The 18,969-nt window shown below is 53.2% G+C and overlaps 1 protein-coding gene across 10 annotated transcripts in view; it reads right to left on the reverse strand.

Annotated features, from left to right (window-relative positions):
- Positions 1 to 1,439: 1,439 nt before the first annotated feature.
- Positions 1,440 to 18,969, reverse strand: part of PLEKHM2 (pleckstrin homology and RUN domain containing M2) — a 36,052-nt gene continuing 18,522 nt past the window's right edge. For 3 of the 10 annotated variants that reach the window (XM_078871142.1, XM_078871140.1, XM_078871149.1), the window contains 12 exons: positions 18,600 to 18,653; positions 16,109 to 17,291; positions 15,410 to 15,479; positions 13,850 to 13,940; positions 12,841 to 12,994; positions 12,546 to 12,678; positions 10,394 to 10,611; positions 8,727 to 8,792; positions 8,039 to 8,198; positions 4,941 to 5,108; positions 4,094 to 4,210; positions 1,440 to 1,819 (listed from right to left, as the gene is read on the reverse strand). In XM_078871142.1, the coding sequence (XP_078727268.1) occupies positions 1,781 to 1,819; positions 4,094 to 4,210; positions 4,941 to 5,108; positions 8,039 to 8,198; positions 8,727 to 8,792; positions 10,394 to 10,611; positions 12,546 to 12,678; positions 12,841 to 12,994; positions 13,850 to 13,940; positions 15,410 to 15,479; positions 16,109 to 17,291; positions 18,600 to 18,653 (2,453 nt within the window). In that variant the 3' untranslated portion in view covers positions 1,440 to 1,780. The remainder of the gene's footprint in view (positions 1,820 to 4,093; positions 4,211 to 4,940; positions 5,109 to 8,038; positions 8,199 to 8,726; positions 8,793 to 10,393; positions 10,612 to 12,545; positions 12,679 to 12,840; positions 12,995 to 13,849; positions 13,941 to 15,409; positions 15,480 to 16,108; positions 17,292 to 18,599; positions 18,654 to 18,969) is intronic. The other 7 variants (XM_078871144.1, XM_078871148.1, XM_078871146.1 and 4 more) reach the window with 3 other exon arrangements.

The following is an 18,969-nucleotide window of genomic DNA, read 5'->3' on the forward strand; positions in this document are numbered from 1 at the left end:
TAGTGTTACGGTTATTAGTGCTGTGAGTCACGAACACAATTCGGAGGCTTGGAATAACCAGGGATGGCAACGTACTCAAAATTTACGAACTTAACCATTAAGCCCCACATTTTTTCCATTCCACGGTGAACATTCAGGTGCCCAAGCGTTAGCGTCTATGATTGGCGAGAGCCCCTGTTCATATGTTGTTCATGGCGATTTTTTTCTGCACGTGTAAACTATTTTTTATATCATAAACAACTAATATGTATAGTATAATATACAATGTGATATATATTTATTAATCTATCAATTTACACTTTTAACACCGATGGATGTGTTGTGTTTATTTTTAAACTCTTGACACCCAGGATACTTGTAGAGCCAGACTGAGACGAGGATTCTTACATAGGGCTGCTTGCCGTTGATTCACAGCTGTTACACACTCTTATACACTCTGTTTACACTCTCTACACTCGACGCTGACACACGTCAGAACTCTGTCCTCTACGCGGACATCCCTCAGCTATCTACGCCCCGGTACGGCTAAATGTCTAACAGTCACCGCTGCTCCTTTTCCTCGATGTGGCGGTGGCTCTCGTTTTTTAACAGGCCGTCTCACTAACACAGCCACCGTTGCGGTGGTTCTCTTACATTTACATGCTAATCTCTCACAATACAATGGCCACCTCCACAGCTTCGTTTTCCTCGATGTGGCAGTGGCAACCGGTTTTCTTACATTTACATGCAAATTCCATCTCTAGCCCCGCCCACTTACCCTTGGGCTACCTCCATCTCAAACCTATATAACATCCTGCTTCAGCAGCTCTCCTGCTATATTTTTTCACCTGATGACGATTGCTTGTGTTGCGATCGAAACGTCGTGATATTTTTTAATTTTTCTATCTATGTGGCTTCACCGAAAGACCCAAAGAACAATGAGATTACATTTTATTGAACTATAACTATTAATAACGCTGATCCCTCGCGACAAAGCCCCACGCAGTGCGAATAGTTCAGCGACTGTGACACCACCAATGCTAACGGCGGGTGCCGTGTTTGTGCGGGTCCAGTGACAGTCAGTGGCCCTTTTGTGTTTGAGCAAGTGATGGTCTGTGGGGGCAGTGTTTGTGGATTCACGAGTGAATAGGTTTAACACGTCATACGTCTTCGGAGACAATATTTACATTCCTACACCCAGGATGATGCTCGGCGCAGTCCCAAGCGAAACGTCATGAATTCAATCATCGAGTTTGCGAGGATTGTTCCTCAATTCGTATGGCCGTATTGGGTGGTGGAGGGTCCTTATTAAATAAATTTGGCCAGACCATTACACGTGGCCTAGTTGAGATGTGGAGTGAGAATGATCTGCGTTTGTGTTTTGTTGGTATAGAAGGCATCGGTGGTTTAGCTTTTTCATACGTTCATTTCTCGCATGAACGTACTGCACACGGTTTAGCTTTTTCAGTCTTTGAACTTTATTTCATTAAACAAAAACGTATACCTTGTTCGAGTTGGCTTTGCAGAAACATGAAAAAAACAAGAACACACTTGTTAAATACCACCACGCGGTGTGTGTAAACTCGCATTCATACCTCGCCACATGCGTGCGTATGCATGTTTGTGGGCATCCATGCATATTCCACGCACTTTACCATAAATGTGTATTTTAGTGTGCGCAGTAACGTACCGGTGCATATGCATGTATAGACACAGGGAGTCCACGAGCGTTACACTGTGTGTATATATGTATGTGTGCGTGTCAGCATGTATTGTTATGTCGCTCCCACTCGGAGCGGCTCTAGTTCCCGTCCCTCTGCACTTCTTGCGGCAGCGGCACCTGCACAAAGACACAGAGATGCAGAGCGGCCGTACCCTGTTCAGCATGCATATCTGGGGCCCGTTGTTATTGTTATCAATGTCGTTCCTCCCCTGGTTAATCCAGGAAGGCCTCGCTGCCGAGTCCTGCCAGGTGTTCTCAGTCGGGGGCAATGTTGCGGCTGCTGCCGTGTGATCCCAACTAGGTGATGATCTGCAGGTAATTTTTCAGGATTGGAATGTGTTTTCGGCCAATACCGGTTACAACATTGCCTGTTTTTTTTTTTTAGCTATGGAAGGAAACTGGAGAACACGGAGGAAACCCATGCAGAACAAGAGGGAGAGAATACAATCTCCACACACAGAAAGGCACCCAAAGTCAGGCATCGAACCCAGGTGATTTTTGGTGTGTCACCACTGCACCGCCACCCTGCCACCATCCTAGAGGGCCACCGAGACATCTATCGCATGGTTTAGGGTGTCTTGAGATGTGCTCATATTTTGGGTTATAAAAACAACCAAATAGTATGCATTACGCGTAGATATTGGACTCACCGGCGAGAGGCGACACAATAACAATCGGCCAGTTGCTGTTACCCCTTGTGCACCACGTAGATTGGGCAACAGACGGCTTTGCACGACATAACTGGGGCCACATCATGGAGGTGTCCCAACTCAGAATTTAACGATGGATCGTGAATAATGAGGGCCGAGTTAATAATGCGTGCACCAGGGGGCCCACATCGTTCCCCAGTGCCACCCTTGGATGCACGAATTAAACAATTACTCAGTCCAGTCAGTCGAGTGGCTCGGCGACAGAGCGAGTGGTGCACGTTCAAATGGTCTGCGAGTTCAAATCCGAGTTAATGATAAATAAAATGTCAACTGGAAACGCCGCATTGCCACCGCATGTATTCGCTCCTCGCTCTCGTAGAGAGACAGGTGATCATTTGGAGGCGCCAGGAGAAGGAATCACAAATGAGTGGGAAGGCAGCAGCAGCAGCCACACCCTAAGGATTTGGCATGACCAACAATTGCCCAAGCTCTGTGCTCCTCCATGTATTAAAAGATGGTATTGGCCAAATCATTAATTTCATCATGAGGCCTCCTTTGCCAGTACCAAAATATACTAATAGGGTTTTTCCCCTTTTTTCTGGCAACAAAACTGACACCTTTTTCAAGGAACCATGCTTACATTAACCACAATACTTGCAGTCAAAATGCAAACAAAAACAACACTCTCATAATTTATGCATTGTCCTTGAAACTCATTGGTCCACACCAGAGACAGCTTTCCTTAGAGCCTAGTCTCATATGGTGTTCGACCAGATGACGCCAAAAGGCGCACAGTTCAAAGACAACACACTATCAGAGCATGAGGGATCTTGTTTTAGTATTAGTAACAAATCATTATTAATGTTTATACAGGTGGGAGGAAACACGGGAAAAACCCATACGTGTGAGAGGGCAAAACTTTATATCGCGTACAGATGGAACAAGTGGAATCCACACTTTCCTGTACTGCCATTCCCTGGTGAGCCAGGGTACGGCTCCTCCTCGATGCCCACCCATCTCTGTGTGATCCAGAACCCTCGCTGCTGCCTCCACAACGCTGGATTCCAGGCAGCGTAGCCACCACCACCACCGCCCATTATGAGGGATCTTGTTTTAGGGGAAGTCAACTGTGGTTGTCCTATGAATATGCTGCAGCGCCGTCAACAGGAGATGAGCACCAATGTATACATTCTCATTTCTTCAGGAACTCACTCGGACTCTGAATACAACACTGTGCATGGACACGACTGGTAGCCACGTATCTGTCGCTGCTGTGTTGACACAATAAGCAACCCGCTGCTATCCTCACACAGCTACACTCACTGGCTGCTCCCATGATCCCCTGGAGGGAGACTTTCCCTTGATTTGCCCGTCATTGGGATCCCAAAAGGAGGCAGGACAGGAAATCTTCGGCTCATTCGGATCTCAATGTTAGATACAAGTTGAGTAAGTTGTCGCTTCCCAACATGGAATCAATCCTCCAAGCAACCGCCACCACGAGTGCCGTATGCCAAAGGCTTGTCCGTTGTTTTAGAGTTTATCGAGATTATAACACACAGTTGAATAGAATCCGCACGTATGCCCCCACCACATTACGTTCACAGCCGTTTAGAGATTCACAGGGACAGCCATCATTGTGCGTGCCGACGGCCCCCAGGCCTGGGAAGCTAAGGCACGCGAAGCGCTTGCAAGCAAAAAACGATGGTTGCGATTTCCACTCTGGCCGCGCGTGCAAACTTGCCTGGAAAATCGATTCCCAGGCGAGAGCCAGGCCGGAGAGGAATCTGCGCAGCTCCGAGTCGCAACTGAAGCTGAGGTCCCAGCCGAGGACGCACTGCGAGTCTGCGCCTTCCCTCACCTGCGCCACTCACACGTGTGCACACACACGGAGAGCGCATGAAATTAACCCAGCGCGTGCACACTGTGTGTACACAGAGGTACTCGTGATCAGCACTTTCCCCGACAATCTTTTATGGTTATGTAGTGAGCCCAAGGACGAGGGGGAGCCGGTAGTTGAGGCGACACTTTTATTTAACAACACTAGTGTACAGGGTCTCTAACACAAAGGGGTAACGGCCCCTTACACCCACTACCTGGGGAGGTATGGCCTCTGGGCTATCGTGCCTCCTCACACTGGGGACCACTCTGCACTCAACCCTCCGGTTAGGGGCCCTAGGGGAGACTATCCTGACCCGACCCAGCCAAGGTCCTCAGGTCCCGGCCACTGGCCCACTCAGTCCCGGCCCTTACAAGGATCGCGGGTCCTGGGGGTCTCAGGGTCCTACTCGAAGCCGGTCTTCAGTCTTCGGCTTGAGGAACACTGCCGAACCCGGGTCAAGGGTCCGGCTTTTATACACCTGCCAGGGTCCCGACGCCCCTGGCCACGCCTCCCTTCCAGAGAGTTCCAGAGGGACCTGGAATCTTATCCCAGCCCCCCTCTTGGGGTTTGGTGAACCTTGGTGGCCCACACATCTCACCCTACTGTTGGATGTCTGCTAGTGCAGGTAAGTACCCCGTTTATCGCATTACATCTATACTGGGGATCTTTGTCTTTGTGAATGCATGTATCTAGGTATGAATGAGTGTACCAGTGAGCACGCGTGGCGCATGTCGTGTGTCCGTGCGCGCACGATGCACGGCAGTGGGAGCCTGCCCAGGGAGCGGATGAACCGCGTCTCCGCGTCCTCGTGGCACAGGAAGAGGTCGTTCCGCGTGAGCAGCAGCACGCCAGGCACAGCGGGCACACGCACGCACACCTACGCACGCACACACATGCCACCGTGTCACTACCAGCACAGCGGGCACATGCACGCAGACCTACACACGCACGTACACACACGCCACAACGTCACCACCAGCACAGAGAGCACACGCACGCACACCTACGCACACACGCCACCGTGTCACCACCAGCACAGCGAGCACACGCACGCACACCTAACAACAACAACCGCCATTCGCCACGAAGTGGCAGTGACATCACCACGACGCTTGTGCCAGGCTATGTGCACGTTGAGGCCACGTAAAATATCGTACGCCCACTGGCAGGAGGTCACGGGGCAGACCAAGATGCCACAGGTTGACTGACTGAGATGACTGGCTGATGCACCACCTGTGCCCCCTACTGTGCCAACCTGATGTGCTTTAGCCACACGGCGCTCCGCTCGTTGTTGTGAGCGTCGCTCTTCCGCCCTCCATTGTTGTTGGAGGGCGACTGCATCCAACTGCCCAGTAGCGTTCTTCACGAGCCTCCTCCAGAGGCCGATCTTGACACCGCTGGTACCAGTCATCGGCCAGTCCACTCAGCTCAACATCCTCCTATACAACATCACTCAATCTCTTCTCTAGCCTGTGCCGCGCCCGTTTAGCCCCCTCGATCTCGCCGAACAAAAGCTGTTTAGGCATGCGGTGGCTGGGCATGCGGGCTACAGGACCCAGCCAAAGCATGCCTAAACAGCTTTTGGAGTTCACCGATTGGACTTTGTCTAGATCTTTCAAGGATTTGTGAGCTCCTCATACAATCCAGTCTGGTTACACCCAGCATGGATCATAGGCAGGCTAGCCTAAATGTTTCTAACTGGCAAAGATGTTCCATTAGGGGGGTCCATGTTTCGCAAGCGTAGAGGAGGAAGGGAATGACTGTGGCCGAGAAGACCTGAAGCTTCGTGCGGAGCGACAGACCAGGTAGCTTCCACACAGCGTTACGCAACCGATGAAAAGATATTGCCGCTCGACTGATTCGGAGTGAGACCTCTGCTGTCATACCGGAGCCGGTCATGAGCACACTGCCCAGGTATGGGAAACTCTCCACTCTCTCCACAACTGCCCTATCGACAATTGGGAGTTGTGGGGGTGGAGTGTCCGATGGTACAAAATACCCAGGCAGGTGCTTAGTTTTGGTGGGGCTGACGGTAAGTCCCCACCTCTTAGTGGCAAGCTCCAGGTTCAGCAGCAGCGCCTCCAACTCTTTCTCTGAGTGAGCAACAATTACAAGATCATCGACATACATAACATGGTTGAGCAATAGGGAGCCATCCCTTGACCGCACCCGGGCATCGATCAGCCTCCCAGTGTATCTGTGCCAGATAGAAATTCCTCCGGTACAGCGATTGAAGGCTTTACGAACTATGTGGTCGAAATAGATGTAAAATAATGTGGGAGCCAGAGGACATCCCTGTCGCACCCCAATGTGTACAGGAAATGGCTCCGACTCCCGGCCACGTAGTCTTATCTGGGCCGGCTCACAATCATGAAGATCCTTAATGATTGTGAGTCGAGGGTCAGGGACTCTGAAAGCACGAAGAACAACCCAGAGCCCAGGCCTACTGATGGTATCCTAAGCCTTGACCAGGTCAATAACGCAGAGATGTAGGTCTTGTTGGAATTCCCTACACATCTGCTGTAACAGACAGACAGAAAATATGGCATTTGTGCAGGACCGCCCTTTCCTGAAACTGCATTGGGGCCCCGCAAGCCTCTCCTCAGAGTGCCTAGCAAGGCGATGTTGAATAATCCTTGCCAGGACTTTTTCCTGCACACCGAGGAGTGAGATGCCCCTGTAGTTGTTACAGTCTGTGCGGTCCCCCTTCTTAAAGAGGGGGACCACCAGGGCATCCTTCCAATCCTGCGGAACTCATCCGCTGGTCCAGAATGTTGCCAGCCTCCCTCAGCATTTCGCTTGGGAGATCATCTCTGCCCGGTGCCTTCAGTACTTCCGCAACAGATGGCACCTCAGACAGCCATTCAATACTTCATGCACCACAGCCTCGGCAAGTTCATCCCCACTTTGTCCCACGTTGTTTTACAGGATTTCCCCTCCTCCAGAACCTCACAGAAATGTTCAGCAAATCTGCAAACCTGTTCCTGGGGATCGGAGATTAGATCACCTTTCTTTCCCATAATGATGGTAACAGGTGTGGCGCTGCAGGTTACTTTTTTATGGAATTAAAGAGCGATTTGTGATCGCGGGCAATTGAAGCAGACTCCATCTCCTCAGCAAATCGCGACCTCCACCCATCTGCCGAGCGAAGGCTGCCATAAACATACAAATGATAAGCTACTTGATTAAACTATCATTTGTGGCCAGGTCGCTTGTGAAAATGAATGATATAGCTCAGTGGGCCTCAGCTGGTATAATACAAATCTTTCGTTTATAGCGAGCACCTATGAAGGCCGGCACAGCATGCGAGTGGGCGGATGGCCAGCACCATCCCTGGACGCCTTTGTCTCCCAAGTGATGATTTTTACACACCGCACCAGGTACTCATTGAGGCCGAGTCGACCCAAGGTAGACCCAGAATCAGTTCAGATAATCGTCACTGGTGTTGGCTGTGAGCGGGAATTGAACTCGGGTCACCGGGGTCACAGTGAAAGGTAATAACCACGACACTATCACTCCCCCCCCACACACACACACACGAGCGGACACACCGTGCACACACAATCCTCTTGCACAAACCATGCGCGCACACATGCACGCATGCGCGCACCCCTCTCACACCCACATGCACACACTGAGAACATACGAATAGCAAAGACAAAATCCCCCATCTAGCCTTAACACACTGTTGGGACAAGTGCTGTTAGTGAACAACATTCGAACGAACAGCACACACTCGCTCACACACACACAGACCCACAGCTGGCACGCACGGTCGGCGCACGTAGCTGACGAGCGCACGCTCACCCCGTGCGACACAGCCTGGCAGATGGCCTGCAGCCAATGGGAGACGCTGGGCTCGGAGCGTGCGGCCAGGCGCAGGGGCGGTCGCCCCGTGAGCAGCACCTGGAAGCTGTGTGGCTGCTCGGCGTCGCGCACGCGCAGGCAACCGCCACACCCACCTCCGCTGCGCAACCACCACACAGCACAACGGGGGGGGGGGGGGGCCGGTCACACAATTCCATCCGAGAGCCAGGGACTCCGCTGCCACTGCCTAATAGGTTTGAGCCGAATAGTCCGGGGGGGGGGGGGGGGGTGGGGAATGGCGCCCGAGTGTGTGGGTTTGCAGGAGTCAATTTGTGCTGAGGGCCAGTGGGGCACTGCCTTCGTGACTGGAGACTCAGCGCAGGGAAGTGCGCGCGGGATCGGTCTGCGGTGGAAAAGGTGGCTACGCTGATCGCACATGGCGGAGATGATAACGCGAGTGCCACTCTGTGTGGAAGTGAACCTTGGTTCTATGGTGAAACTCTCCCCTCGCCATAGTAATGCAGAATTTCACCACTGGCCCAGCAGGGCTGTAAACATGTGATCAGTACCAATGCCTTAATGCTCATCTGAGTGGTACGTCACTCTGACTTTGACCTTTATGATGACTGGTGCTGCATGTGCGCTGCACTTGTGCTGCACATTCAGTGTTTCTGAATTAGTGTTTCACCTCATGCTGAGAGACATGATTGGTGTCACGCCCGTGCTGTCTTCGTACTGGTACAAGATGCCACTGCTGGAAACAAAAACAATGCCAGAGCGCACATTTAACATACGTGGACAAGCAAGAGAGTCACACGAGAGAGAGCCAAACGAGAGAGAATGACCCACACACGAGATAGTGAGCCACAAGAGAGTGAGCCACAAGAGAGCCATACGATAGAGTGAGCCACACATTAGTGCGATGGCACCGAACAGTCTGCACAACCTACTTGATGTACTGCTATCTCCTGTTCACCTCATTTAATTTTTTTAACACAGTTGCTGAGCACAGACCCAAAGGCCCAACATATCAGGCAGGCAGCAACAAACAGCACTATCAAAGTTGTACTAGATATAAGACATGAGTGTCACACATTTCTTGAAATGAGTGAGGTTATAACGGTGTAGTGACATCGCGGATGTCACTGTATGGTGCCGGCCCGGGACGGCCGTGGCGTGCGATGCACCGTCATCGTAGGTGGGTGTAGTACCAGCCCTAGCGGGGCTTGGTGAGCGTTGGGATAGCGCGGGCACCACGCATGGCGTGCAGTGCGGGCTCCCACAAGGGGGAGCGGGAGAGTGTCAGCCCGGGGACAGGGTTGCCCCGGGCCATGGCACTCTGGTTGACCCCGTAGACACGTGATCTGGAGTGTCCCCAGAGAAGGCCCCAGGTGGGGGGGGGGGGGTTGATCACGTGTCCAGGGAGAGCTCTCGAAGGGGATCGAGAGGGAGCTCGAACGCTCGCGAAGGCGGGCGGGACCTGGGCGGAGCCAGCCCCGACCCGGGAGGATATGAGGTGGGTCCCTGAGAGGGATCGGGGTCGCTTCGTTCTACAAGCTGGAAGCTCCACGTCTACAAGCTGGAAGTTCTACGTCCTACAAGGCATCAACACGTGGCCGGGGACACGAGTGAGGGTCCGACCCTTCGTAGCTGTAACTCCTACGTATAGTGTAGTTAGCTGGGTAGTCACCACCCCAGGCTGTATCTGGTAAAGGGGCAGTTACCCCTTTGTATATACGTGTTACAATAAATATGTTGCCTCAGAAAGAATAATGTCTGCGCCTCAGTTGGACTCACTACAATTGTAAGAGCTGGGGAAAAAAAGGCTATGGGAGAGGGAATTCCAGAGTTGAGCAGTGCGAGGGAAGAAGTAGAGAAAGGAGTGAGGTGACCTGCAGTATGGGGCGAGTGGGTGGGTGAGTGGGTGGGTGGGTGGGGAGAGTGAGTGTGTTGTTATGACCTGCAGTGAGTGTGCGGCAAAGTGGTTGAGTAAGTGAGTGTTGTTGCGACCAGCAGTGTAGCAGTTGAACACAGTTTGGATGACACAGTCTGGTTAGCAACACCACGGGTGTGGGAGTCAATGAGTGAAGTTTACGGGAACACTAACAACCTAACAATGGTAGCAGGGAACGAGTGACTGGAATGAATCCGTGAGAGCTGGATCAATCACCCCGACTGCCTTACAGCGTGTCCAGCGCAGTGAGGTAGGGACTGGGAGATCGGCGGTAGCCAAGCGCGACCGCTAGAGTCGGTGGCACCGAAGCCTGCGACCCACTTGTTGTATCACCTAGCGATGCCGAAACCTCAAAACCGCAGATGTCACAGTACACTGCACGCTGCTCCACACGCACGCACCTGAGCACCAGGTAGCACGGCTTCCACGTGTGGCCGCCCAGGCGCCCCGTCGTGCGGTACACGAGCAGCTCCTCCTTGTAGGGGACACAGCCCGGCCCCTGGGGGCAGCGTGAGGCCTGCAGGCAGCCTGCCGCGGCACAACCGGAGCCGGGCGCGCACTGCTGGTGCACCTCCTCCCAGTGCACGTAGCTGTAGCACGCGACATGCACTTCGGACAGCTGCAAAGACAAAGGTACCCCGTGTAGCCTTAACACACCCGTCAGGGTTGAGTGCTGTTCGTGAAGACTTGTTTAAAGCCGTCATTTAATGCCTAAGAGAAACCCACAACGGGTTCAGATTTCTATGAGCCCTATTTATTTATGTGTGTGTGCATTTGTGTGTGTGCATGGGTTGTGAGAGGGGTGTGTGTGTGCATATGAATATATTGGTTACGGAGGTCGCAAACGGGTTTTGATTCCTTACCCGTACCCGGCCGCACCAGGGTCGCTAACGGGTACCCGTACCCAGCCGGGTACGGGTACCCTACCCGATACCCGGTCGGGTACGGGTAGCCGGGTATCGGGTAGGGTACGGGTATCGGGTACCCGATTGCGACCTCTGGGATGAAGCCATTTTGCAGGTGCGGGTGGGTTGATTCTAAGAACTTTAATTGTGAGAAGAGACAAGACGTTGGGAAATGAGTAACAAACGGTTACTCACCAGTGACTCACGGCCTACCCGTACCCGTACCCGGCCGCACCAGGGTCGCAAACGGCTACCCATACCCAGCCGGGTACGGGTAGCCGGGTATCGGGTAGGGTACGGGTATCGGGTACCCGATTGCGACCTCTGATGTAAATACAAAAATCCCTGCATAGTGCTGTTAAGCGGGCACCTATGAAGACCGGCATATCACACGACGGGGTGGGTGACCAGCACCACTCCCGGCCGGCTTTGTCTCCTCAGTGGCGATGTTTACACATTGCACTTGGTACTCATTTTGAGGCCCAGGACCGGTTCAGAAAATCGTGAGTGGGAATTGAACTCGGGTTGCCGGGTTTGAAGTGCAGTACGCTAACCGCTACACTACCGCTCTCCTCTACCTATAGATGCTCACACACTGACACACACACACATGCACACATATACACGACCCCATACAAATAAATTAACACATATGCAGGCAAGCCCACACAGAGACACATGCATACACACACACGCATACTAACAAAAACAAATGTATACATATGTAGTGACTGTACTTGTCACTGTGTGGTGCCGGGACTTGTGAAGTCATGGCCGGTAATGTTGTCGTTGCGGGCTGCAGTACCAACATTAGCGGTGGTTGGGTGAGCACTGGTTAGCGCGGAGGCACCGCGAACAGTGTGCGGTGCCGGCTACCAGTGAGGGAGCAAGAGCAAGCGTCAGCCAGCCAGGGTTACTCTGGGGCATGATACTCTGGCTGACCTGTTGTCACGTGACCGGACGATACTGGGGGGGCACCGGTGGACGGGGGCCGAGGGGCAGTCACGTGGTTCCGAGGGGCTCTCGGGAACATTCGAGAAGAAGCTCGAGAAGCCTGGAAGGTGGGCGGGGCTAAGGGCGGAGCCAGCCCCAGCCCCGGGGACATATAACGAGAGCTCCGTGGGGAGATCGGGGTTCTTCGTGTGTTGGTGTTCGAAGATCCACGTAGGGGAGAAGAAGCCTCTAGCCACGCGGTCCGGGACCCAGCTTGTGGTCCGGACCGGGATAGCGAACCGCGTCTAGTTCTGCCGTAGTGTGGTTAGATGGGCATTCGAGACCCGAGCGTAGGTTGTGCTGTGTTCGTGCTGTTGTGTGAATAAATAGTGTTGCTCCCAAGATAACATCTGCGACTCAGTTGGACTCACTACACATATACAGGAACACATTACAAACAAAAACAAATACCCTTCGTATAGCCTGAACAGACCGACCGCCTTTGTCTCACCAGTGGTGATGTTCACACACCACACCAGGTACTCATTTGAGGATGTGTCGACCTAGGGGAGGCCCATGACCAGTTCACGTACACAATAACACGTTACGCATGCATTTACAACATGAGCACGAATACAAGCACACACAACGCAATGCACGCAACGCCCGCAACGCATGCAACACACGCAACACATGCACACACGCACACACGCACCGGGCACGGTGTCTCGCGCGCGACGAAGGCCATGAGGGTTGGGTGCGTCTCGGACGTCTCCGTGTGGGTGCGTGGGTACGGTGGCTCCCGGCAGCCGCGCACCAGCGCCGCCGTCAGAGACAGCAGCAGGAACCTGGGAGAGCACGCAATCACATGCAATCACAACATGGACACGCACGAAAATCACAACACGGCCGCACACGCAATCACACGCGACGCACGTAATCACACACGACGCTCGCCACGTATACGCACTTGACACTCGTGATTTAATTGCACGCGCCGGTGGACGTACTCAGTGAGGCCGTGCTCGGCGGTGTCGATCCAAGTGTGCTGGCGCTGGGAGGCGTCGTCCAGCCGCACCGCCTGCCCGTGCACGCCCACGCGCACCGCCGCCAGCTGGTGGTAGGGGGTGGCTCTCTCCACCACAAACGGCTTCTCCGCCGTCCCTATAACGCAGAGCACGCGGACCGCCGTGAGCCGCCGGCGGTGGTACTCATGCTGTCTGGTCAGAAGCGTCGAGGCCCCCCGTGCCCTCATTTCCTAGACCTCCATTGTTGGCTGGCGGCAGCGGCAATCTGACCGGTAAGTCCGGATCCGGTGTCATCTCATTGTACCTTCATTGTGCCCGTGTCCTCATCCGCATTTTGAAAAGCAGAGAAATAACAAAGAAATTCCATAAAAAGTTCAGGTGCAGGAGTGACAAGTGTCGAATATAAATGCAACGCTAAGGCTGTGCGATGCACTCGTACAACCCCACGGAGTATTGCTTTCAGTTCCGGACACCACGGTACAAATAGGACATTGCTGCCTGTGGTCGAATCACATTATTGCTGGGGTTATTGTCAATACTTTGTCCATATGAGTGTAACAAAGGAATGGGTTGACCCATAAAACATCGCTCATGAGGGACACTGGCACGGCCCATTTTGTGTAATTGGTCACGAAGAGAGGACATATCGAGAGAGACCTGAGCAGCCATGTTCAATTGAGACACCAGGTCTTTTCTCAAAGACGAATCCTTTTAATATGTGGGCCTAAGGCCAGGCATAAGTAGTTTAATTTAATACAGGACATTTAATAAGAAAAGGTACTACTGTATAAAGAATACAGAGACATGGGGGAAACTGGTGGTTTAAAATATTAAAGTGAACAGGCAGACCAGTACAGGCAAACCTCGGCAAGTGCTGAAAATGCGTTCCTGGAAAAGTAAGCGCGAATCGAATTGGCGGTAACACGGGGTCATTATACCGTTGTATGTGTGGGGATGTATTCTGACAGCGCGACCGCCCTGCTGTGCATACCCTTGCGCACGAGGTAGACATGGCAGTCGGTGAGCACCACGAATAAGGACCGTACCGCACCCTCCGCGTGCCCCGTTGTCAGCTTCAGCATCTAGGGGAGAGGGACCCGGGGGAACCTCACCAGAATGAGCACAGCGACAACAACAACGACCGTCGACCATCAGCCCGCAGCCTTAGCCCCGGGCCAGGTGAATGTAGCGATGCACGGCCAACCCCAGTCGCCTGCCGTGTCGGGGCCGGTGGTGGTGGCGACGCGGTAGTGCGTTCACCGCTTATTGCAGAGGTTCGTGGTTTTATTCCGGTAGGCCATCCCGGTTAATACTGCAGGTGCATTGATTGGAGCAATACGCGCACCATCTGCTTCATGGTGGATGTTAAAGACGCAAGTGGAAACGACCGGGCCACTGTGTGCCGGCATCACAGTCCAAGCTGGCAAAATTCGAACAATACACCGCAAACCGCTCCCAATTTGGGATTACACCCAGCGGAAATGGTCGCCCCCCTACTCTGGAAGACTGCTGCCCACCTGCAGGCCGGGTACCGAAGTCACCTTGTGCCACACAAGGACAGCTACCACTGGATGTGCCCTTTCAAATGTTTTGAGACGGTGTGTGATGTTTAGCGCTCTAGAGACGCCCCAGCATACAGGATGCTTCATCAAAAACGAATCATCATTCTTGGAAAGACACCCCGAGGGGTTAGGTAAACGTATGAGGAGCACAGCGGTTACCATTCCCCTGCAGCATTAGACGCGGGCAGCTGCCATTGCGGTGCAATGGTTATCACACTGGACTTGTAATCCAGAGGTTGGCGGTTCGACTCCATCTCCCAGCGTAGAAGTTGAAAAAATGGGGACGAGTTCCTTAAATTCCACCCCCCACTGCCTATGTCCATCCAGCAGCATCACAAGTGGTTCAACAGTTAGCCTATTGGCAGGTCACATGTGGTGCGGCAGAGTATCTATGGGACCTTTTTGCCATTATCAAATTGATGAAAAAATAAGAATAGGTTTCACCTTTTCTGGCAACAAAATAGGTGTTAAGATGATCAAACACCACTGGCAAAAATATCCAATGATATATCTGCTCACCCCGAGCTATAAATGTCCCGATACGTGCATTGTATTTGTATTGTTCGCCTTTTGGCGTTCTCTGGTCTGACACTGCTGAGACTAGGCCATGAAGAAGGCTGTCTCTGGCGGAGGCCAGACTGTTTCAAAGCGTACGGGGGCAGCACACATCAACTAAATTAAAACTAAACTATTTATTTTTTTATCAGGTAAGGCCCACTGAGCTGTACAGCTCTTTTTCAGAAGCCACAAAATATAGCTCAACGAATTGGCTTATCATATGGAGATGTCTAGCAGCCAAATACTTTTAATGCACGTTTCTAAAAGTGGAGCGAAAAACCGAAGGACCCAGAGAAAAATCCATTCGACCACGGGAAGAGAGAAACATGCAAACTCCAAATATATAGGCGTCAAGGTCGGGATTTAACCCACGACCTCCTGCTTACCAGGCGAGGTCGTCTCTTATCCACCATGGTAGTGCGACCTCTCACCTTGTACAGCTGCTCTTCGTCTTCCCGGAACACGTGCAGCATGAGCAGGAGCAGCAGATTGTTGTCCACGCTGCCAACAGAATAACATCACTCACTGTCTGCACACACGGCACCCCTCATACTCCTGTCCAGTGCCTAGGCGCTGTGTCTGTTGAGATACTAAAGAGATTTGTTTGTCTACGGATTATACGGTTTGCTTAAGATGGGCAGTGGTAGAGTATTAGCTGCTTGTTGCAGAGGTTCGCGGTGGAGTACCGGGCAGGCCGCCCTGGTTAATACTGCAGGCGTACTAACCGTAAAATGCTACGGGCCTTCTGCTTCTTTGGAGTGGACGTTAAAGAGCCTGCGTCATCATTGGCAATGAGTAGGCCGTTGTGCCGACGACACGGTCCCGAATTTGCTAACGTAAAAAAAAAATTACCTGCAATTTACTCAACTGGGATTGCACACAGCAGCAGCAACCATCGTCTACCACTGTCAGACAAACACCCGCTCGCAGGCTAGGTTCTGAGTTGTCTTGTGTTGCACAGGGGCAACTGCCTATGGGGGTGCCCTATGAATGTTTGAAATGAGATGATTGTTTGAGTTGTCGAGGCATTTAAACAAGCACCGTATACAAGAAAAGATTGTTACAGGCGATGTCCTCTTCTAACATGTCTGGGAAACAAGTGGGCCCGACAGTGTGTTTTACACCGGTACCTGATCTCGGCGCGGTGCTGTAGCGGCCTCCCCATCGCGGCGTCGTCCGTCTCAGTGTCTTCGCCATCCGCATCTCTGTCCTCTGTCAAAGCTGTTCCATTCTCAGCCTCCACATTGTCTCGATGAATAGAGCCACCGCAATCGTGCGCACAGTTTCCATTCTGACAACGGCAGTCTCCTGCGCTACCATCGTCCACCCCACAGCCCCGCTCACCGTAACAGTCAACTGAGCTTGCCACACCGGAGGGTCTTTTGTGCTCGATGTGGTTGTGCAGTTTGTCCAAATGTCCATCTTCTGAGGGTCGTACTCCGTCCGAATCCACGGCATCGTCGCCCAGCGTCCATTGCTCCTCGTCCGTGTGGGCCAGCGTGTACCTCTGCGCACTGGAGAGGTGCGAGCTGAGAAGCGCGTGCACGCTCTGATGCTGCTCTCCGTCCCCCTCCTCCTCCGCGTCGCCATTACCCGCACACCCAACATGCTCCGCCCCCTCGTCGTCATTCAGGGGATTGGCGATGTTCAGACGCAGGTTTCTTGACTGCACCTGACCCTTCGCTCGTGACATTTCCAAACCGGGCAGGTTAATGCCTCGCTGTTCGCTGCCCGATGCCAGGCCGACTTGCCGCGGCTCCGTGTCCACGCGCTGTGCTGCGTCTGGCTGCAACTCGTCACCCGGCTCCTGGGCTCCGCCCAACTCGCCCACCTTGCCCGCCTGCCGCAGTGCGCTCGGTTGCAGTATCACGTCGGGCTGCAGCGCGCTGCTTGGCCGCTTCACCGCGTCCCACTGCAGGACAATGTCCGGCTGCAGCACCGCCTCCGACGGCAGCGAAGCGTTGCTGCCACCGCTGCCGTGCCGCTGCCCGTCCGCGCCACGGGACCTCCCGTTGCCGTGGCGCTTGCGCCTTCTGGTGGTCAGGCGGATGACTTCCAGCGGGGAGTGGTCGTGGTCGGCGTCGCCGGAACTCGCCGGAATGGCTCTGCCGCCGACCTCGTCCATGGGGTCGCCGCGCGAGCCGAGGTTGGGTGACGAGAAGGGGTTCTGCCGGTGCCACGACCCCCGGGGGGCCGCGGTAACGCCGCCCTCTCTCTCCCGCTTGGCGGCAGTGGTGCCTGCGGTGCCCATGGTGCCCACAATGCCCGCAGCGTCGGGGCTGTGCAGGGGCTCGGCAAGGCTGTCGGTGTCTGCTGGTGGCACGCATTCACACATATGACACCACCGGAGGTGTATTATTATCATTATTATTCTAATAATCTAAAGGACAACTTTATCAAACCCGGAGCGATGACAATTGGCCGAGTTGACCCCCAACCAGGATTTGAACTTGCAACCTTCCGATTACTAGCTGCTCACTCTACTGCTCTGAGCCACAAGCATGGATTATTATTTCACTCGTTTTACCCACGAAAGCCTCACTGGGTCTCAAGGCTCGTTTTCAGGTGGGTCCTGCCATGTTTTCACAGTAGTGGGCAATGTTGATGCTGTGTCATCACAATTGAGTAACTTGCAGGTTATTATTCAGATTTCAGACGTATTGACGAATACCAGTTACAGTACATGTGGTGTTTTTAGGTATGGGAGGAAAGTGGAGAACCCGGAGGAAACCCATGCAGAAAAAGGGGGAAAACGCACAAACTCCACACAGACAGGCACCCAAGTCGAGAATAAAACCAAGGCGCTTCTTGCTGCGAGACGCGAGTGTCTCCACTGTGCCACCGCCCTGCCGCCCGAATGACTTGGCAAGGAATAAAAAGTGCCACAGAGGGGATGTTAGTGCAACACACGGGCAGCATCAGCTGCAAACATGTATATGTGTAAGTATGCGTGCGTGTATATGTGCATGTTCGAAGTGCAGAGCGCTAACCGGAGCACTACGAACCTGGCGACCCGAGTTCGATTCCAGCTCAGGGCCAACACCAACGCGATTCTCTGAATCGATCCTGGGCCTGCCCTAGGTCGACTCAGCCTAAAATGAGTACCTGGTGTGGTATGTAAACTATGACATTGGGGAGACAAAGGCGGCCGGACGTGGTGCTGGCCACCCACCCCCTTGTGTGCCCTGCTGACCTTCATAGGTGCTCGCTAACAGCACTTGCCCCAACAGTCTGTTAAGGCTATATAGGGGATCTTTGTCTTCGTGTATGTGTGGTTGCGGGAAGTAATGACACGGCAGTTAGCATGCTGCACTACGAATCTGGTGACCCAAGTTAAATCCCTGCTTACGGCCGACACAAGTGGTGACTATTTGAATCAGTCCTGGGCCTCCCTTAGGTTGACTCAAACTCAAATGAGTACCTGGTGTGATGTGTAAACATCGTCACTCGAGAGGCAAAAGCAGCTGGGCGTGGTGTTGGCCATCCACCCTACATGTCCCGAGCCGGCCTTCGTAGGTGCTACTCCCTAACAGCAAATTATGTTAAGGCGACATGGGAGATTGCTGTCTTTGTGCGTGTGTATGCGTACGTGCGTGGTTTGGGCTGTGGAGCCAGTCCCACCTGTGGCGTCCGTGACACAAATGCAAGGCTCGAAAACGTCTTGGAAGTCAAAATCTACAACACACGTGTTACACACACACGCCGCATGAATATACGCAACCACGCTCCGCATCAGCACGACCGCGACACGGCCGCCACCTGCTCCACTGCCGAACAAACGTTGACGTGTTCCTCCGTTGGCACTGGTCGAGAATCAGAACTGCGCAGGGTTGGTGGCTCACACAAATGTTACACGCACACAAAATGGGATACAATGTTGCCCCCTCGCATGTGTGGTTTCCTCCGAGTGCTTCGGTTTCCTCCCCATGTGTAAACACTCATTGATTGGTCAATAACACCTCGAAATTTGAATGTATTGGCGGTGCACCGG

Source organism: Lampetra fluviatilis, chromosome 31 (assembly GCF_964198595.1).
Source record: "Lampetra fluviatilis chromosome 31, kcLamFluv1.1, whole genome shotgun sequence".
In the NCBI taxonomy this organism is placed as follows: domain Eukaryota; kingdom Metazoa; phylum Chordata; class Hyperoartia; order Petromyzontiformes; family Petromyzontidae; genus Lampetra; species Lampetra fluviatilis.